This window comes from Xyrauchen texanus, chromosome 43 (assembly GCF_025860055.1).
Source record: "Xyrauchen texanus isolate HMW12.3.18 chromosome 43, RBS_HiC_50CHRs, whole genome shotgun sequence".
In the NCBI taxonomy this organism is placed as follows: Eukaryota; Metazoa; Chordata; class Actinopteri; order Cypriniformes; family Catostomidae; genus Xyrauchen; species Xyrauchen texanus.
The window spans coordinates 25,560,691-25,583,702 of NC_068318.1; the positions used below are offsets into that span (position 1 = coordinate 25,560,691).

At 37.6% G+C, this 23,012-nt stretch overlaps 1 protein-coding gene across 1 annotated transcript in view; it reads left to right on the forward strand.

The window, feature by feature from the left end:
- nf1b (neurofibromin 1b) overlaps positions 1-23,012 on the forward strand; it is a 78,048-nt gene that overhangs the window by 45,051 nt on the left and 9,985 nt on the right. Inside the window, exons 37-43 of the mRNA XM_052115908.1 lie at positions 14,361-14,793; positions 14,975-15,315; positions 15,448-15,650; positions 19,281-19,474; positions 19,811-19,951; positions 21,164-21,443; positions 21,528-21,742. Of these exons, the coding sequence (XP_051971868.1) occupies positions 14,361-14,793; positions 14,975-15,315; positions 15,448-15,650; positions 19,281-19,474; positions 19,811-19,951; positions 21,164-21,443; positions 21,528-21,742 (1,807 nt within the window). The remainder of the gene's footprint in view (positions 1-14,360; positions 14,794-14,974; positions 15,316-15,447; positions 15,651-19,280; positions 19,475-19,810; positions 19,952-21,163; positions 21,444-21,527; positions 21,743-23,012) is intronic.

Below are 23,012 nucleotides of genomic sequence, written 5' to 3' on the forward strand. Positions count from 1 at the left end.
GATTTTTCTTTGTAATCATGTCCCAGATGGACGTTTTTGACTGTCACACCTTGCACAGGAACACTAAGTTTTTTTATGATGCCGTGTCAAGTTAATAAAATATTGGAGATACATAAGTTCAGTTCTATTTGTTGTGCTGCCTCTAGCACAACACGTTTGGTCTTATTGCCGTTTACACATAACGAAAACAACTTTTGTGGGAATTTTGACAAGCAGAGTTTTTTGCTTGATTAATCAGAGTAGGCCTATAATAACTCAAAATATAACTGAATTTTTACAAATGTTCAAAATCCAAGTATATATATATATAAAGTATATAGTAATGGCTTAACAAGTACATCCATTAGATAGTTATCTGGAGACAATGTAATAACAAGTCATGTTCATAAAAGTAATTGGAGAGGTTCAGTGTTTGCATATGAAAAACATAATAATAATAATAATAATAATAAATATAGCTGCAAGCAGCAATTATCAGGGCTAAGCACTTGAATGGCAAATACTGGTGAAAATAGCATTTTTGTGAAGATTTTTGGCAAATTGCTCGAAAAGAAATAAATAGTATCACTTGGCATCTACCAAGGAGTCTATCAATGACAACAGACTAAAATTATCAAGTTATTAGCATTTTTAGAACCATCATTACAATTTGATTATAAAACAAGTTTTGATACAGCATGATACATATTATCGTATTTAAATAATTTGATCAAAATACATACTTGGATAGATGTGAACAATTTTTTCCCATTTCATAATAAAATTGATAAAATATTTAAATACAGTACATTAAAATTGAAATAAATTCCTTCCAAAATGTTGCAAATGTTTTTTTGTTTTTTTTTGTCATATGAACAATCAGACAGTAAGTATACTGAAAAGCTAGTTTAGCCTGTTAACCCTCTGGGGTCGATGGATTCGCCGGCGCATCCTGCTGGATATTTTCATCATTATAGCAGAAACAACTTAAAATACTCCGTCATTTTTAGGTATACAGATAAGTGTAAGACATCATTAGAGACTATAAAGGGTCTACTTTTATTTGTGTACACTCACAATAACAACAAAACCTTGTGCTTTTGTAAAATAAAGAAAATAAAAAGGGTGTGCTTTCAGCAGTCTCTGTGTTCACAAGCATATTTCAGAAACACGTCACAAAAATTAACTGAAACTCCACGAATACTTATCACACAAACATGAAACATATGTCTAAAGAAAGCTTAATATTTCTGCTTTTAAATAAAACAATTCAAATTTAAAACAAATATTCTCTTGCAATGCAATATGTTTGAAACAAAGCGATGTACAGTTTTTACTTGGATATCTAATTGTCTGTAATATGATCCCACCCACCAGCAGAGCGCACCATTCATACGCTAATGTGCTGAGACAATCAATGCAAATGGTAAACGCCTCATTATCATCAACAAAGCTTGTGCTTGCAAATATGTGTTCAGGTTAAATTTGTAAAATGCACTTTAAATATGCCCATATTAGAAAATCAGCATATTATAATGATTTCTGAAGGATCATGTGACATTGAAGACTGCAGTAATGATGCTGAAAATTCAGCTTTGATCACAAATTGCATTTTACAATATATTTAAATAGAAATCTGTTCTTTTAAATTGTAAAAAGAGTTCAGAATATCAATGTTGTTTCTGTATATTGGATCAAATAAATCCAGTCTTGGTGAGCAGAAGAGACTTATTTTAATGGTAGTGTAGGTCTAAAATTAAGTTTTTATGTAAAGAAAATATATAGTCAGATTACTTCTTATAGAAGTATTATTACTTATTATTACTTCTTAGAGAAATAAACACCAAACCTGTAGGAATGTATATTCTGTGTTTGGACTCATAGCAGCTATAGGGCTAAAGCTAAATGCACAGGCACTGATCAGTGTGAATGAATGAGCTCTTTGGATAATTTATTATTTTATTTAGTTGTTTTACTGTTTTATAATTTATGGTAGAAAAATATTATATATATTATATATATATTTGTTAGAAATGTGAATAATTACAGCTTCCACTGCTCACAATACTTATACTGATAACATGGATTATAAATATAATTATAATCTGTAATGAATTTTATTCATTACAGATTTACCTCATATGTGGTGTTTCTGAAATGTAGTTGTTTTTTTTTACTCTGAAATAAGTTTTATTCACTCTTGCCCAATGGAGTTCTGAGTACCAATGGCCACTTTTGGTACTGCGCTAGTAAATGTTTGATAAATATGGTATTTTATCATTTATTTACTTCAAATTTGGGACACAAATTGGGGTCTTAGGGTGCCACATATATTTCTTATATTTTGAATGAATTAAATAAAAGTTTAGTGCATTGTATTTTCATTTCAATAAACTTAAACATCTATAACTTCAATAACTGATTTAGAAAGAGTCTATAATTAGGTATGTATATCCAGGCATTTCAGAATGACAGGCATTTAAATCTAATTATGTCATGCTTGGAAAAAATGTTGTCATCTTGTGGCCACATTTGGTACGGAGTCTACAATAATTTAATAATATAATAAAAAGATAATTTAGTGCATTTAGTCACTTGCACAATAATCTCCCGAGTGTCTTCTTTAAACCTCTAGGTCTCTAGTCCCAAGCATTCAAGAGTAACAAATATTTAAAGCTGAAAATGTAATTTTCTGGTAAATGATAAAAAAGGGGAGTGCCAGTTAGGGGGACAGTATACCGAACATTGTTATTTTTAAGTCAGAGATGACTGGGAGTAAAGAAATGCAGTGCAGTGAGTCAGATGTTCATTTATGAACTGTTCTGGGCTGTGAAAATTTGATTATCGCTGTGGGAGGAGTTCAAAAAAGTATGTTTTCAATTAAATTAATAATGGCCAACAGGAAGTTTGGCTGACCATGACAAATGTGGTTGAACTCCACTTTACCCAAGGAATCTATCAAGACCAGTGTCATAACAATATGCTAAAATTAGGAATGGAACAATTGTGAAATTCTGGGCCTGTTGGTGGTCTTATAGTTCCACTTGTTGGATCTTCTCAGAAACTGCAGCAGTTTAGGCAACGTTTGTCCAAGTCAACCACAAATAAACAAGACATGTCAACAGATAAAAATCGACCACTGCCATCGGTGAATGACATTGTATTTGCCGATAGGCTTATGTCAGTCAACAAGGCAAATATTGGTCGATACCAATGTTTGGCCGATACATCGGTGCATCCCTAGCAAAAATTATCAAAAAAGAATTCAGGGCATTTTGGCAATGACACATACTGAGCTTCGTAATGATATGCCAATGCGTACCTTTGGTGCTTGGCCACATAATAACTTTATTTTTATAGCACTTTTTAGCAATTTAGCACAGTGATTCTCAAAACATAAAATCAAAACACTCAGTAAAACTAGCACAATGTGCTTCACAAAACAAAACACACTCTGTAAAACACAAGGTAAAAATAGAAATTCATAAAGAAATCTAAGCAAATGAGTTTTGAAACGAGACTTAAAAACAGACACAGATTAAGCAGATCTAATCTCCCAGCGCAGGCTGTTCCATATTCGTTGGGCCATCACTACAAAACTTTATCTCTACAAATGCTCTACCTTCTTTTTTTTGCATCTGGATCATGGAATAGCCAACGGTTCATGACAAGAAGATCTAAGAGATCTAATTGTTTAATCAGGTTTAAAAGTTCTGCTAAATAATCTGGTGCCAAACTGCCTTATTATTAATTCATAAAATCTTAAAATCAACCATAAAATGAATTGGAAACCAGTGCAAAGAAGCTAAAAGTGGTGATGTTGTCTGCCAGGTTGTGACTCACATTTTAGTAGTATTTGTTAATACAGAATTTGTTTATTTAAGAAAACTGTCACATTGATGTTTAGTATTAGACCGTTGTGACGTCCACATGTCTTTTTTATCCTCAGAATCTCATATAATGTTTTCATGCTGTTGCTGGAGGCGAGTGCTCTCATAAACATAACTATTTTTCAGTTTTCTCTTATGGGTGTTCACCTCCACCATTTCCACTGAAGAGTGTGGATTGTATCTGCTGTTCTGTGAGACTGAATGATACATTCCCCTCAGGAGAGGGGGACCTGCCACCCACATGTTGTTCCTCCAGTTCTGGGCCTGCCATCTCTTCCATAATACCAGAATAAAGATTAATATTAACAGGAAAATTAGGCAACCAAAGATAAAGAGTAATTTGATATCACTTCCACTGGTCTCCAGGTCGTGTTTATTCATGGGATTGGCTGGATTGTGCGTAGTGATTTTTTTGGGAAAAAGGAATGTCTTGGAATTTCTTCTGTCTGAAACAGTTTCAGTTTTTGACGTGTGGCGACTAGTTGTAGCTTTGAGAGTCATCATACTCTGTTTATGTCCCATTATGGTTTGAGTTGATTTGTTCATGTCACTTTGCAGATAATTACTGCTAAGAGGTTCATTTGACATAGTACCAGCAGTATATCCTTGATTTGCCTGCTCTGATCGAGGCCCCGCTGTTTCAGTGGGGTTGAAATTTGACCATTTTGTTGAAATCGAAGATAGAACTTTCTGTACACTTGATGATGGCAGAAATACTTGTCTCAGTACCGATGTTGTAGGGAAGGTTTTTTCTGAAGGTTTTGAACTTGGCGCGGCATTAGGCATTGTGATCTTGTCCGTGATGGCTGGAACCGTTTGGGACGATTGCAGACCATTTGTGGAAGCTTGAGTTGACACGTCCTCCTCTAACTGGTAACTTGTATGGAACACCGTCGTTCTGCCTGTAGACCTGTTTGTTTGGATGATAGGGATTGAATAAGTGCTTGTGGTCTTCTGTGTCTGTGAATGTGTTTTTTGACTGACTACGCTGTATTTGGTTGGCAATCCTATCTTTGGTAGAGCTGTAAACTTTGAACTACTCTGATATGTTCTGGCTGGCACAACAGATGGCACAGAAATGTTGCCTAGCCTATTTGAGTCAAAAGTAGGTTCCACATTCAAGGTTCTATGTGTTGATATGGAAGCTGTTTTACTGTTTACTTTATTTGTTAATATGCTAGTTTTCATTGTCATAAATTTTTCTATTAAACTGGCGGTTGAATATTTTGCTGTATTGATCTGTGTGTTTATTTTAGTATGTGAACGTTTAGGCTCTGTTGTCTGTATGGAGTTTTGATTTGCTGCCTCTGATGTGGGTTCAAATGCAGTGGATTCTAAAATGGGGCGCTCTGCTGTCGGCAAAAGTGTAGTGGCGTCTTTAGTTTGCCGTACCATTACGAGTCTATTGTGTTTTATGTCATGCCAAGTTACAGAATGTGTGTGTGAATTGGGATCTTGAATTTCTAGCTTGAGTGTTGATGGAATCAAGGTGGATTGTTCTGTCCTTGCAAGCAGAGCATGTTTTGAAACTCCATGAATCATCACTGGCTTAACCAATGTGGTTTTTGAATATTCATGCTTTATTGTTTGTGGAAATAAAGTTGGTTCCAGGTTGTGTGGGTCTATAGCAGTCTGAAGGGAAGTACCCTGTGGAAATCTCTGTTTTGTGGCCAGTTTTGAGGAAGAGACTGGGGTGGACATGACTGAGGTGGGTTCTAGAATGTCTTTCTTGGCTGTTGAAATAAATGGAGTAGATCCTGGGGTGAGCTGCTCATTGATTTTTCTGAGTTCTGGGATTTTCTGCTTGTGGGTCTGGAAGTGTTTGGTTGATTGGTCAAGTAATCGTGGTGGTCCTGATCGAGTGGGGAAAGACACCACAGATTTGAATGTAGAAATTGTACCAGTGGAACCAGTGCTTTGTTCATGTGTGGTTGCAGAAGAGGGTTCCTCTGCTGCTTTGGAGGGGATTTCAATAGGAATTGATGCAAATGTAGTGGAATCAGGCTCTGTAACTATATTGGATTCTGGAATTTCCTGTTTGTTGGTTTGGAAGTGTTTATTTGGTTGTTCGAATAGTTGTGGATCTCCTGACTGAGTTGTTTTCTGTGACTCTGATGATGATAGATCAATGGGGAAAGATGTCAGAAGCATCAAATCATTTGTTCCAATCATACCATTGAGGCCATAACCCTGATCCTGTGTGGTAGCTGTTGAAGGGTCCTCAACTACTTTAAAAGTGATCGCTATGTTGTTCAGGGGAGTTTCTGTGGTGTCTAGGAGTACTAAACTCCTAGAGGAAGAGACTGGGGTGGGCATGACTGAGGTGGGTTCTAGAATGTCTTTCTTGGCTGTTGAAATAAATGGAGTAGATCCTGGGGTGAGCTGCTCATTGATTTTTCTGAGTTCTGGGATTTTCTGCTTGTGGGTCTGGAAGTGTTTGGTTGATTGGTCAAGTAATCGTGGTGGTCCTGATCGAGTGGGGAAAGACACCACAGATTTGAATGTAGAAATTGTACCAGTAGAACCAGTGCTTTGTTCATGTGTGGTTGCAGAAGAGGGTTCCTCTGCTGCTTTGGAGGGGATTTCAATAGGAATTGATGCAAATGTAGTGGAATCAGGCATGTAATGCTCTGTAACTATACTGGATTCTGGAATTTCCTGTTTGTTGGTTTGGAAGTGTTTATTTGGTTGTTCGAATAGTTGTGGATCTCCTGACTGAGTTGTTTTCTGTGACTCTGGTGATGATAGATCAATGGGGAAAGATGTCAGAAGCATCAAATCATTTGTTCCAATCATACCAATGAGGCCATAACTCTGATCCTGTGTGATAGCTGTTGGAGGGTCCTCTACTACTTTAAAAGTGATCGCTATGTTGTTCAGAGGAGTTTCTGTGGTGTCTAGGAGTGATTGAGTAGTGCCAGTGAAAGTATTAATGGACTTCACATTAGAGAGCAGAGTAGCTGAGGTTGGAGTTGCTATCAATTTTTTCTGTGTTCTTGTGGAATTGGTCTGCTGATGTCTGATCGGCGTAATCTCTAATTCTTGAGGCATTGTTGACTGTGTCATTCCTGTTGCATTTGAAGTTGTTTGATCATTCTGTCCATTTGTATTTGTGATTGATCCTTCGGATGCCACAAATTCCAGTTTGTCTGGTTCGAGTGTTGATGTTATGCTGATGCTGGTATTGTCAAAATCTTGGTCCAGAAGTCTCCATAAAGCATAGACTGCAAGGGTCTTTTCCAGAAAGAGTCCTGCATTTGCAAATTTTCTGTTCTGTCTTCTCACTCGTGATCTTTTCACACCATCTCCACCCTTCCTCTTGTGTGGTTCTGAGGCTGAGTTGGTGGGGTCAGAGCTTGTGATTGATGAGATGCTTGATGACAGCAAACAAATGAACAAACAAGGTCTGAGCAGCTCCATGTTTAGTATTTGATTTTCTTTTATCGCTGTAGAGAGAAAAACAGCCGTAAGATGTAAACATGTACTGTAGACATACAGTATGATAGGGCTTATATTTCACATATAATATTGAAGGGTGGTGTGGCACTAAACATCAGGGCTTTCTATAAAAGCATCTGCAAATTAATACTTATTAATTATTGTGTCCATTCACATAAAACTGCTCTAGTAACCACAGTTATAGACTGTGCATAGTAGTCTTATCATCAGATACTGTATATTGTTCAATCATATTTATTTTAAATAATTTTAAATATATAATTCAATTTTTATATTTACATTTTACATTTATGCATTTGGCAGACGCTTTTATCCAAAGTGACTTACAGTGCACTTATTACAGAGACAATTGCCCAGCAGCAACCTGGAGTTAAGTACCTTGCTCAAGGACACATTGGTGGTGGCTGTGGGGATCAAACCAGTGACCTTCTGATTAACAGTTATGTGCTTTAGCCCACTATGCCACCACAAAAATGTAAGCACCTTAAATTCCCTCCAATCATCATCTCTTGGCATAATATTTAATTTGTAAACCTATTTTTCAAGCATCACATTTTTGTTCCTTCTCATTAAAGGATTCTGTTTTCTATTTTATTTAGTGTTTACAATTTTTTCTTGTCCAAAAGTTACACCTAGACATTATTTTGAGTTTATTCGACAATGTACAGTAAATCTTACCACAGCAGTACTCAGGGTGTTCCTCTGCTCACCGGCATAAAGACCATAATCATTGTATCAGAGGAGATAGTCCATTCATGAGCTCCCTTGAATGGTTTGCTGCTTGTTTATGTATAACAGGCTGAGAATATATTGTGCTTGATCATGTGACTCAGATGAAGTGTTAGTTATAAGCTAGACTGTTAGGTGTGGCTGTACATTGTGTTAAAAGCCTATTGGTTTATTATAAATATGTTTTAAGAAACATCAATCCTGTTAGTTCCAAGGTTTGAAATGAAGACTAAAAGACTACAACTTAAGACACCATTAAAAAATTTATTCTCAAAAAAACTGAACAAAATACATACTGATTTAAAATACAGAAGACAGCATACATGCACAATTTTGGCTCCAGAAACATTGCCATACAGACAATTGACCCTCCTCTAAGCTCCTCCCCCCTTGGTTACAGTTGCTCGCTCTAACAAACTCTGCAGAACTCCCCATAGGAATGAATGAGAGATTGCTGTGAAGGGCACGTTTTTTGCCAGATATTCTAATTAACGGAATGGAGAATATATTTTACGTGGGCTAGTATGATGAGTGACATTTATCATTTGTTTTTTTGAAGTTCATTTATATACATGTTCATTTGTAAAAGAAATTGTTAAATTACACAGTATTTTGATTTTAAAACTGAGGAGACAATGAATAAAAATCAAGGCAAACGATTATTACAGTCACTTGAATAGAGAAAAACGTAATTTAATAGTGATTACACATCTAATATCATTAGCGTAAGTGAACAGAGCTGTTTAAAACATCTCATAACACACTCATTTTGATACTGTGAACTGTTTATTTACTATTGCTTTTACAATGACTTGAATCAATACTTAAATGAATTAACATTGTTATTGACTTTCATTTACCTTGGAGTAAAAGTAGGTGTCGTTGCAGATGTTATATGTTCAGTTGGGAATGAAGGCCGACAGCTTAATCTATAAAATGCTCTTCTCCAGATTTATTTTAAAGATTAAATCAAAAAAGAAAGAGAAACACTGCATGTATCCTCTCTGGGTAACTCGTGTCTTGTTTTTATTATTTTGATAAAATCCCACTTTAAAAGTACTCAAACACACATTACTTCCATAAGCTTTCATTGGAAAATAGCCAACGTGTGTCAGAGAAATGGTGGCAGGGCTACAGTTGCTAAAACAGGATTGGTCAGAAGTGCTTTTAAGGCGGGGTTTAGCAAAGGGTCAATTTTCAAACAAAGAATTGTTATCCACAATATTCTCAGCGAGTCCACTGAATTTCGCTAGGTGGGTGGAATTTCCATTTGGCTAGCGGAAGTACGATTGGTTGGTGTTTTGTGTGTAGCCGGTCTCTGCTTGCTTGCATGTCATGCGGTTGGATTCTTGCTTTTTAAATGTTATAAGATGTCTTTAAAATTCCCCAGACAATGTGTGCAGTTAATGGTTACCCTATTAATCAAGAGAAACTAAAGTTTTATCTAAAACAGCAATGTTATGATCAAAAACCACTGGCAAAGCACAGCACTCCAGTTCCAGATGCTGCTTCTTCCATCGGCTGCCTACAGAAGGATTGACTTAGGAACATCTGTTTGAAAAAGCTTGGAATAATTTGTTTGTGTGCTCTTTTCACTATATTGGCAAGTCAACAGCGGGGATTACTTATATTATCCACCGTTGCGGTCTGGCTACGACAGACGTCCAGAAACTGAGTGCAGTGAATTACATAAACGATAGCATTATTTTGCTGGCAGATGTGTGTACATGTGCTTAAGGTTCATTAGACATTTTGAGAGTTTGTTAATTTCTATTCACCTATTGGAATTATTACGGAGTGTAAAAAGGAACTCTTTTTCCTGAGCTGTCTGTGAGTAGTGATGATGTTTTCTGAACATCAACTGTTTTCATGCTGTGATGCTAAATGGATAATTCTACAGTGGAAGACCATAATTATTAGATGAGACATGTACAGTAGCGAGATGTTTTATCACATTTGAAATTAATTGTATTATGATTTTCCTCTTTTCTGCATTTTTCCTGCCTGCATTTCACTTTCTTTTGAGTGTCTTTGCAGAATGTGCATGTTAAGGGAAGGTGAAAAGGTGATTTGGAAACCGTGTGGACATTAATTCAGTATCAGTATCAATTACATTTATTTGTACAGTGTTTTTGATAAAAAATATGTTTATTTGTATTGTATGTAGTTCTTCTTGTACGGTACTACTGTGTGGCTGCTAAGACATCGTTATTTCCTACATAAGAACAATAAATTCAATTTATCAACAGGACCAGTTGTTCAGTCAACATTAAACATTTAATGTAATTAGATACGGAGATATATATGTAAACTAACAATTCTAAAGCTAGAATATTTGTATTTAATATGAAAAATGGCAGCATAACATTATCATCTCTGAGTCCTGCAATATATGAGCATCCTGCTCTCTGGACCTCCCCTATATCTGCAGTAAGCACATAATCACGGTACAACAAAAACTTCAGGTTCTGATAGACTCAATATATGCTTTAAAATAACCATAATTATCTACAGTTCTCAAAATATGTCCACCTTTACAGATGTAAATGTGCTAATTGGCAACATAGTTTTCAGGTTAGTATGCTCGGGTTCTTCCATTGATGGATAAAGACTCAACAAAAACACTAAAATGCTTCTATATTTGCAATATTTGGCCATCATCCTGAAATCCATAATCGTTAACAGATAGGTGAGGAAGAACAATATCGCCTTGCTATAATTCTGTGATCATTCATTCTCAATTTTCCATCATTTTTAATGCTGGGTTAGTCCATAACATAACGATTGTTTACACTTAACCGGAAGTTCTGCCCACATAACCCGCAAAGCATCATGGGACTCTTAACAAAGAAAAGCATTTTTGAAAGTGACAACAATGTTTTTTTTTTTTTTTTTCCTTCTTCAGACATTGGTTTTTTATGTCATTTTCATGAAGTAACAGCAGTCTTTGAACCATTTTCATAGATTACAAAAGTTTTTCTCACATCATGTTCAGAAGACTTGCAAAGCCATAACAGATAAAGAGAGAGTTCACACAAAAATAATTGTCATCATTTACTCACCCTCATGTTGTTCCAAACTTGGTATAATGACAACTTGAGCCACTATTAATTTTCAATGTACAGAAGAAAAAAATTAAATGAAAGTAAATGGTGACTGGGACTAACATACTGTCTAACATCTCTTATAATCTTCTACGGATGATTATTATTTTTTTTTTACAACATGGAGGTGAGTTAATAATTTTTTTATGAACTATACCTTTAAATAAAGCAGGTACAGATTTGAATGCCACTAGTGGATGCTGTGTGACACCAGTTTGCTCAAGTGTGGTACTGATCACACCACCTTGCTTTCTGGCGCTCCTGTGGCTTTCATCTAGACTCCAGTACTGTTCGCCTGGTTGACGTCACCGTTTAGGCCGTCTGTAGATGACTCTGCATTGGTTTGCTCGGTGTCTCCTTTATCCTCAGCCTTTGCCTCCAGAATGCTCTCCTCATCCTCTCTCCTCTCATCTTGTTCTGTGGTGACCTCTGATAGCATGAAGCAGGTCTCAGTTGGCTTCCTGTCTACATGGTCTTTGTCGTTGCATGGCGGTTCGCTCCTCTCTCTGAAGGCAAGCAGGTCTGCATCGACACGATGAGGCTTGAGCCTGGAGATGATTGCTCTCAGGTGGCAAACCTGGCAGGCACAAATCAGTGTGGTCAGCAGCAGTGCAAAACAGGCCACTGTTAGAGCAGCCAGAACCAGAACCATTGTTGGCTTATTTGGCAGAACAAAAATACACTGTCCATTCTTGGGTTCAGTTGGGGTTGGTGTACAGTTTGGCGTTTGGTTTGTTGATTTTGTAGATCCTTGAGATGAGGTCTCTGAAGTTTCATTGGATGTTGGTGTGCTAGAATATGGCATAGTTTGGTTGGTTGTTGCAATTGTTGACCCAGTGCTATTTGGGTTAGCATGTGCCATTACCAAGAGTAAGGCAAAGCACATGAAACAAACTGTTCTGGGAGTTGTCATGGTTCTGCAAGACAGAGAGAGAGAGAGTAAAGTTTTGGTTCTATTTATTTTGTTAAAGGAATGTTCAGGGTTCAATACAAATTAAGCTCAATTGGTAGCATTTGTAACATAATATTGATTACCACAAAAATGTATTTAGACGCGTCCATCCTTCTCTTTAAAAAATAAATCTGGGTTACAGTGAGGCAGTTACAATGGAAATGTAATGTTATTGTAAAAAATAAAATAAAAAATAAAACGAGTGTAAAAATGACAATTTTATCAACTTTACTGCTCAAATAATACGTAAGTTTTTGTTGTTGTTGTTTTTTGCAATTAAATTTTTTTTATTGATTCATATATACACAACAAAGAGAAACCTAACACATTTACAACGAATCACCATTTAACATTCAACCACCACTAATTTACCTCCCCATTCACCAATCCTGCCCTGACCCCTTACGAACACCCCTGTGGTCACATGTAATACACACACACACACACACACACACACACAAAAAAAGAAAACAAAAAAGAAAATATAATAAACATACATAATTAAACTAAACTTCACTCTCCACATCCCCCAGTTCCCCAAAAACACACCACACACCACCATGAGGGTGCTCCATCCGACTTCCTAATACATGAGTTTTAACAGTGCTTTTATAAAATGAAAAGCTTCATATTTCTGCTTTTAAACCCTCCACAATCACTTTCATTGTCCCCAATCTCTTCCATTGTAAGTGCCTCACTGTAACTTCGATTATTGTTTTTTTTTTTTTTAAAGAAAAGGAGGAAAGAGTTGAAATGTACTCAATATTATGCCACAAATGCTGTCGATTGAATTTAACATGTGTTTCTATTTTTTTTAAGAGGACGTTTGGAGGAGGCCCGCACATATATTGCAGATAAAATGTTAATTCATTCTACCAATTAAAAATTGGCAATTACCCATTCACTAATTCTTCCCAATGGAAAATCGTAGTATGAACAAATGTGTGCATCTAGAATGCATAAACTATTTAATTTCTCTGTATTCATTTAATTTTGTATGCTGGAATATAATATTTGTTTCTGCCCATAGCCATTAATTAATCTGTTCTTTTGTTTTTCTTTGTAAAATAGATTACCAATGTTTTAATTTCCCCCTCATTTCACGCCCCATTGAAGATTAATTGACTCGAAACTGAATGTATTGCTTAAATCGACACCTATTTTCAGTCATTCTTGTTATATTTTATGAGTCATTTATTAAAATGGATGAACTGAAATGGAATAGCTTGACCCTGGTAAATAAAATATTAAGTAAATGGTTTCTTACCTTTTCAGAGTGTTACTAGTTTGGTCTGAGATATTTTGTCTGAAGATGCTCGAATGACTTATGCGTGAGTGTGTGCACGCTCTAGAGTAGTTTTTGAGAAGTGGTCATTTTACAGCTAAAGCTGCAGGTGCATACACACCAGTTAACCAGCAATGAGTTTCCTGCCTGATTTTTTTATTTTTCACTTCTGCTTGAGGTATTATATTAGACATGCACATCAACCACTTCGTGGCTAGAGTCAGCATGTGGCTTTTGTCATATTTATTTTTGACTAGTATCATTTGAACTGTCCTCATTAGACAGGGCTTCTTTTGAATCATGATCCAGGGCATATCAGCCATGTTGGTATTTGGGTGGGCGATTCGGCCTTGCATATGTTTTCAGTCAGTTTTGTTTTCTGGGCTCACTGAAGCAACCAGTTATTTGCTCAGAAACTGTAGCTGTTGAACTGCATAAAATACGAATGTTTCAATACTGCAGTTCAACATTCTGAAATGTTTTATCAGTGTAATGGTGACAACAAAAAAAGAGGCCATAAGCTCATAAGCAGACCCTTGTGGGGGGAATTTCTGTAACTCTGTAAAATGGATTTACACATACTAAAATGTGTTTAATGTAGCTGAGAGTACTATAGTCTTAAGTTTTAAAGCATAATCAAATTATCCAAAATATTTTATATAGAAACATGCAAGGTGCAGTGGGTGAATACAACTTTGTGAATAATGGGCCTTTGAATTCTGTGGAAATCTGCAGAGATTTCTGCAGAGTTCTGTTTGTATAAATTCCGCGAGGGCCTGCTGAAAAAGTGTGATAGGTGTTGATATTTGTTAGATTTAGATCAAGTTCCAGAAAAATTCTATCATGTCTTTTCTGGCACTTCCTCTATCAACTGCTGTATTTGGTGGGTTTTGTTGCACGTCATCTTTTTCAGACCTTGTCTTACATCCCCCCTGACTCATCTGTTCACCTCTCCCCCACAGGTTCAAAACGGGCCAGATAAATGGGGATTTACTCATATACCACGTCCTTCTCACCCTTAAACCCTACTATGTCAAACCCTATGAAATAGTGGTGGACTTGACGCACGCTGGCCCTAGCAACCGCTTCAAGACGGACTTCCTCTCCAAATGGTTTGTTGTCTTCCCAGGATTTGCTTACGAGAATGTAGCCACCATATACATCTATAACTGTAACACATGGGTACGGGAATACACCAAATACCATGAGAGACTGTTGACGGGGCTGAAGGGCAGTAAGAAGTTACTCTTCATTGACTCGCCTGCACGGTTGGCTGAGTATGTGGAACCAGAGCAACAGAAGCTTCCGGCTGCAACTCTTGCACTGGAGGAAGACTTGAAGGTCTTTCACAATGCCCTAAAACTGGCCCACAAAGACACCAAAGTGTCCATTAAGGTGTGTGTGGAAAAACCTGCAGCAGAAAAACAGATACAGTGCAGATACTACTTAAATCTCTGCTTCCTTTTGTGAATTTTATGAATGTGAGCATAATTTTGACTGGTGTTGAAAGTAATCTGAAGTAATTTATGCTTTATCCAAATGTTTTTGACCCTCCCTTTACCATGGCCCTCTCCAGGTGGGCAGTACAGCAGTGCAGGTGACCTCAGCTGAGCGTACACGCGTCTTGGGTCAGTCCGTCTTCCTCAATGATATCTACTACGCCTCAGAGATCGAGGAGATCTGCCTGGTGGACGAGAACCAGTTTACACTGACCATTGCCAACCAGGGCACGCCGTTGACCTTTATGCACCAGGAGTGTGAGAGTATCGTTCACTCGATCATCCACATCCGCACACGTTGGGAGCTCTCTCAGCCAGACTCCATCCCCCAGCACACCAAGATTAGGCCCAAAGATGTTCCAGGCACCCTGCTTAACATCGCCCTGCTCAACCTGGGCAGCTCTGACCCAAGTTTAAGGTGTTGTACATCTAAATCTGCCAGCTGAATTAAAATCAGCTGTTTCACCACAAAGCTTTGAAATTTAATAAGGTTGTTTTCGTAATGGGATTTCATGTCTGATTTTTTCCATCGCTTTGTTTTTTTCGTAAGGTCTGCAGCTTATAACCTGCTTTGTGCCTTAACTTGCACCTTTAACCTGAAAATTGAAGGCCAACTTTTAGAGACCTCCGGCCTCTGCATCCCTGCCAATAATACCCTCTTCATCGTGTCCATCAGCAAGACTCTTGCAGCTAATGAACCTCACCTGACTCTGGAGTTCCTGGAGGAGTGTATCTCTGGCTTCAGCAAGTCCAGTTAGTGCCTCATTATGTCCTCAATTAAACACTCAACACACCCTTCACATCCGGCAGTCCTTTCAGATCATTACTAGGGTTCTTTATGCTGCCTTTGATTCCTTTTGGGAAGTTCCTACTTACTTAAATAGCAAAAAATACACAACTCGTTCTAATTCATTATAAATATTTGTATCAGTTAATAGAATTAACTTGATGTAGCTGAATTAATATTACAATCATTTAATCTGGATTGATCATCTATCAACTTTCAGAAAGGATATTTTTCGTGGCCACAGAAAAATAACTCTTTCTTAGCATGTAGCTGTGATAAAAACATTAAATTGACGTTGATTTACAGACAGACCAGAATCAACTTGCAAGAATGTACACAAAAGCTTGAACTAATCTAAACAAACACATACACCCAAATCACGCATACATGGGAAATGGAAAAGTGAAAGTGAATGCAACCAGAACAGAACGGAAGCTATGAAAAGAGTAATTTAACCATCTGAAAGAACCATCAGTTTCTTACTTCAAAGCACCTTTGTTAACAAAGGGCTTCACAGTTTATACTAAACCTCTGTTTAGTTAGTCAATTGTACGATACTTGTAATGCCTTGGCTGTTGAGAGAGTGCCCACATTCTCCACCATTATATGTTGGAAATTTCAGTTGATGTAGATTTAATTCCCCCACCATTATATGTAGGAAACTGTATGTGTGAGCTATGAATTAAATTGTTGTATCCGCTCACAATTTCTATTGCAAGGAATTTGCTTTAAAGAGCAACATGCAGGTTGGACACCCCTATATAGCATAGTGTATGTTGATGATAAAACAACTAGATTTTCTGAACTGGAGTAATATATATTTAGCCATTAACGATATTTTGAGATAAATTGTGATAAAATAACTTCCGCGTCTATAAAGCACTAACCGAAGTGACGATGGGCGAGGAGTCTGGTCAAGTTCAAGCTCAGGTTACAATGTATGCGAATGAAGAAACCGAAGTTCTCCGGTGTGGACGAACATGCCTATGATGGCCCACAGGCCTATAATTATGTGCAAATTAAGAGTTAAAATAATTAAAAGTAAGACTTACTCTGCTAAGTCCTCGTTTTGGTTGCACAGAATGTCTGCTAACGTTAGCACTTTGTCCTCCAGTCCAGCCCGCGCCAAAATCCGGTGTAAACTTTGACGGTGGACTTGATTCCATCGAGTGCACCGAGGAACAGCATCAGTAATCAGCCTCACGTGGTCCTTACTCCGAAATCCCATCCGAGACTCCAACAAATCTCCAGGTCGATAATTCTCCGGAGTGAAATGTGCGCCACAAACGACCGAGTGTGTGGTAACAGACGCGGCAGTGAAGTCTGCTCTCTTCACCTGCACAAAACGCTCTCAAGACCGAAAAGCCTTGTTTTTTCTAGAAGGAAAATGATGGACACGATGTCCTGACATGCTGGAATTCGTGCAACCAGCACAAACACAATAATTTACCATTATGGCTTCTCTAAAACTTTCTGTCTCTCACTACTGCTCTAACTACATCAACACCCACAATGAGAGCTGACCATGAGCTCTTTTGTTTGCCTCGCCTCTACGCCATATGACGCTGTTGATAGCGGAAAGGCATATTCCAGAGCCTAGCACATTTTCATCAAAATCTCTACATCAAATGAGATTTCATTAGTAATTTCTACTTATGTGTTTTTAAAAGACCTCTGCAGACAATATAAAGTATTAATTCAGTTATAAATTCAACCTGCATGTTGCTCTTTAATAAGAGAATTATGATTAATTCACTTATTGGAGTAATATTATTCTCATGGCTTATTGAAAATAATATTACACATATTTAGGTACAGTTTTTAAGCTTAATCTTTTAAAAACAGGGATGAGATTATTTATCAAATTACCACAGTCAAATTATCTTTGAATACAGACAAACTTTATTGCTATTCTAAACATAAACTAATCAAACAAATAAAACATGAAACAGGTTGGTGAGTAAAGTGACAGAATGTGAAGTAAATGATTAATACAGATCAAATTAACTTTACGGAGTCTGTTGACAATGCCTTAAGAACCATTTATCCTTCTTTGAGTCTAAATCGATTTGCAATCGGATGACCCAAAGTTTTTAACTAATACACCAGCACTTTGAGCCAAAGTCTGGAGATGTACTAGCGTGTCATTACATTTCCTTGCATTGCGTTTCCTCGTGTTGCTTGGTTCTTTGGCGTTTGAAGAAAGTTTATTCCGTCAATGTCTTGGACTCGTCATGTTATGATCGCGGATAGTTATTGTCTGGATGGAGCGAGGCCTTCTGCAAGGAAGAATCAGAGTAGAGAGTTTTTCCTGTTTTGGAAACATTTGAACTGAAATTGGCCGCACCCCAAAGGTGTCCTGAGCCAATCAGAAGTTACTATTCAGAGTCACATGGTCGACTGGTCTGTCCTTTTCAAAGTTGATTTACGATCCTTTGTGTGAAGGATCCTTTCAACTCCTGCTCAAAAATAGTGCATGTTTTGGTGATTAATGCAGCTTATTGGCAGCAATTTTGAGACTGTTGCCTATGAAAACCATGAGAGTGGAATCCATGCGGTCTCTGCTGAGCTAAGAGAGAATGTCTTTGGAATGTGCAGATGGGGAGAGGAGGTATCCCGGGGGAGGAAAAAATTTCACTGTGTTAGGTCTATGTTAAGGTCTTCACGAGTCTCCATTTCCTGATATGGCCATGGATTTATGCAATAAGGTCACAAGGTGTTACTTGGCCATTTGGTCTTACAAAGGGTTTAAGTTTGTGGAAGAAAAAGGATCTTCTTTATTGGTCAGCTCTGTCATTACAAACCCTAGTTTAAGCAGGCATGGGAGAAACTGTCTCCTTCAGCAATTTAGGCACCATGGATTCGGTTTTGTGACTCTCAAATGGCTCGGTGGGGGATCTCTCTGATCTGTGGAATGTGGTGTTGTGTTCATTTGATGGCTTCGTTCATGGATAATCCTACAACCTGCTAAATAAAAAAGTATTTTTGGCAAGCTTTATAGCTATTCCTTCAAACAAAATTGTACAGACAACATTCCCAATTAAAACAATTATGACCTAAACCAATGCTCTTCCACACTGATTCATTGATTGACTCATTCCCTAATTGGTGCTCAGAGAAAATCAGTATTTTTAACTTAATGGTGGCTTTTATGTGCCCATAAATACAGAACAATCATTCCAACATCACTTGAAACATTTGGGTCAGCATATTTATGTTCAGACATAAAAAAATAAATGCAGCACATTAAATGGAACTCAGTAAAAGTTTTTTTTTTAAAACTTGATACAGTATCCTAAAATGTGACAAGATTCTGAAAAAGCAGCTAGATGCTTCACAATGGTCAAATACATCCATCTAGTGCATGTTTACATAGAAAAATCTTTCAGATGGACACAAAAACGTGTCCTGGGTGAACAGGATTTTGGTCCGCACGTATGTTTATTCTGATTGCGTGTATTTGCAGTTTAATCTCTATGTATTTATTTCTGCAAGAATGGTGGTTTCTCTAGGGATAAAGATGAGGGATATTTAATATGACAGGGCCCAGGAGCACTTAAGATGTTTTAACTGATGACTGTCCTCTATGTATTCAGGTATAGAACTAAAGCACCTCTGTTTGGAGTATATAACTCCCTGGCTGCTGAACCTGGTTCGCTTCTGTAAGCACAGCGATGATGCGAAGCGGCAACGAGTCACTGCCATTCTAGACAAACTCATAACCATGACGATCAATGAGAACCAGATGTATCCATCCATCCAGGCCAAGATCTGGGGCAGCTTGGGACAGGTAACAGAACTAATCTGAGATTGTGTATTCCCATTGAGCAGATGACACATGTAGCCTGAAGTCATGACGAAACCTCATAAATGACACAAGAAATATGTGAACAGTGAAATTTATTAAGACTCAGGAAGTTCCAGTTGTAGTTTCCTTGTCATGCTTCAACTGAATCATATTCAAATAAACACTATTTAATATGACGCAGGATTATTTGAGGCTATCTGCAGCTGTTGGCTCTCACTTCCTTAAAGATTTTCACCCCCAGTGTTTTATTTATACGAGTATGAGTTTCGAATTTAGTCAAATCCACATTGAACTGATTTCTGCTTCCTCTCTTTGTAGATTACAGATCTACTCGACGTAGTTCTGGACAGTTTTATAAAAACTAGTGCAACGGGAGGTCTCGGCTCCATCAAAGCTGAAGTGATGGCAGACACCGCAGTGGCTTTGGCCTCTGGCAATGTCAAGCTGGTGTCAAGCAAGGTGATCCATCAAACACACAATTTATAAGAATGAATATGAATGTAAACGACATGACAAAACATTACTGATGCCTTTTGAAGTTAGTAAGTTAGAGTGGGTTTTAGAACTGCATACCTGGGATATAAAGGAATGATGTTTCTTAACATTCTTAAGGACAACTTGTCTGACATGAGACCTAGAGGATAAGAGTGTTTCCGAGCTTGAAAAGGTGAAAAAAGCAGCGTGAAACATGTTGCATGGTGTGATGCTGTAAAAGTAGCTCTAAATATAAAAACAGCATGTGAATTAAAGATGTGGCTTTGTGGGTTTCTTTTTCTCTAACTATTGTTTTCACTCCTTTAACCACCCTGCTCTAGCTGTCTTTTTGACTCACTCTTTCTTGAGGGGTACTAGTGATGGAGCTCAAGTCATGGGTTGTGTGGTTGGTTTACTGAGCTCAGCAGGGTTCTGTGATCTGGACAGACTTCACATCTGAATAGTTCATTCAAACAAATTCCTAATTCTCTGGTCCCTTATCAGTTCATAATACAGTTCCTGCTAGTATATAAGCAGAACAATTTCCTGACTGATGGCATTTTTTTGTTAATGGGTGGTTTTTTACGTTTAATTCGATTATAATTTTTCTTCTTAAAGTATTCACAGTGCTTCACTTTTTCCCCCATTTTGTTATGTTACAGCCTTATTCCAAAATGGATTATATTAATTATTTTCCTAAAAATTTTACAAACAATACCCCATAATGACAACATGAAAGACGTTTGTTTGAAATCTTTACAAATTTATTCAAAATAAAAAATGAAAAATGTCATGTACATAAGTATTCACAGCCTTTGCCAAGACACTCAAAATTGAGCTCTAAAATTGGCAATAAAATCTGACAACAATCATATGAGAAATTGTGCTTTTTTATCTCCGATCACACAAACAACGCTATCTTTCAGACATATTCAGCTAATTTCAACAAATGTGCTTTGTCTACATACAGTAAGTACAGGAACACACTGATGTAGTGAGTGATGTATGCAGTGATAAAATCAGAGACCCTCTTTACGAATTCCATATTGGAGACACATGTTACTACCATGTGTAAATGACAATGTGTCTCAGCTGGCCACTTGTGATCAGATATCCCAAGACAGATCTTAACACCAGGTGTAAACAGGGCCATGGTTCATAGACTGAGAGGATTTTTGTCTTCACTTTGATTCACAGGTGATTATTCGGATGTGTAAAATAATTGATAAGACGTGTCTGTCACCCACACCCACATTGGAGCAGCACCTGATGTGGGATGATATTGCCATCTTGGCCAGGTACATGCTCATGCTCTCCTTCAACAACTCTCTGGATGTGGCCGCCCATCTGCCCTACCTCTTCCACGTAGTGACCCTACTGGTGGCCACAGGGCCTTTGTCTTTGCGGGCATCCACCCATGGCCTGGTCATCAACATAATCCATTCCCTTTGTACCTGCTCCCAGCTGAGCTTCAGCGGTAAGAAGACATCAAGAGAGATGGTTTAATGGAACAATGAGTTATTGCTAACTAATTGAATTGTTTAATTCTTCTGTTGTGCAGAGGAGACCAAGCAGGTGTTGCGTTTAAGTCTGACGGAGTTCTCCCTGCCAAAGTTCTACCTGCTGTTTGGCATCAGCAAGGTCAAATCAGCTGCAGTCATTGCCTTTCGTTCCAGCTACAGAGACCGTTCCTTCTCCCCAGGCTCCTACGAAAGAGAGACTTTTGCTCTGTCATCTTTGGAGACTGTTACTGAGGCACTGCTGGAGATCATGGAGGTAGGACCTGTACTAACATCATGTCCTAACCAGGCATGATGCAACAAAGCACCAAGCAATACATATGACACACTGTCTACACCGGGTGTGACGATTGATGCGACCCCACGCAATGGCTTTAGGCTGTCTACATTGGACACATCGACAAATGGTTCTAAACCATTTATTTGTGTTGTTGGCAGTAGAAGCGCCAGCACATAAAGCACAAAATGGAACGGGACACCAGTTCACCGTTTAGACGGCATCATTGGTTATAATGGATTCTATTGCTTTTAACGCGACAATCACGTCTGGTGTAGACAGGGTGTATGCTCTTACATGTTTGTCTTTTTTATCTGTATGTATGTCTTCCTAATCAAAATGAGCGACAAGACATTTAGTTGATTTCTTGTTTTTTCTCACATTGTACTGGATAGCCCTTCTCAAGGTGAAATTGGTTTAAAAAAAAAAAAACACACACATACACAAGCAGGCTCTGATTTTGTTGCTTTGCATAGCGTTTCACATTCAATGTGGACAGAAAAATTACTTGACGCTAGGAACTTGCTGTATTGTGCCTGGTTAGGACACAGCGTTACTTCCAGACATCTGAATGTGCTAGCTGTAAAATTGTGCCGTTTATATATGCTGTTAGCAATACAGTAACTGTGGTAGCTAATGGTAAATGGTTGTTACAGGCAGCCAAAAGTTTGTAATAATGTACAGATTTTGCTGTAAAGGAATTTGGTACTTTAATTCACCAAAGTGGCATTCAACTGATCACAAAGTATAGTCAGGACATTACTGATGTAAAAAACAGCACCATCACTATTTGAAAAAAGTCATTTTTGATCAACTCTAGATGCAACATTTCCAGCAGCCATCAATCCAATACCTTATCCTTACTGAAAGCTATTTGGTTCATTAAATGAAGCTTAACATTGTCTTTGTGTTTGTTTTTGCGTTGCCACAGTATGCAATAGACTAGCATGTCTTAAGGTCAATATTAGGTCAAAAATGACAAAAAAGAAACAACTTTCTCCATAAACTCGTCAGTCAATCATTGTTTTGAGGAATGAAGGCTATACAATGCTTGAAATTGCCAAATAAATGAAAATTTCATACAAAAGGTGTACACTACAGTCTTCAAATACAACTGGATCTATTAAGTACAGAAAGAGATGTGGAAGTCCCAGATTTACAAGAGGATAAGTACATCAGAGTCTCTGGTTTGAGAAATAGACGCCTTCCATGTCTTCTGCTGACAGCTTAATTTAATTCTACCCGCTCA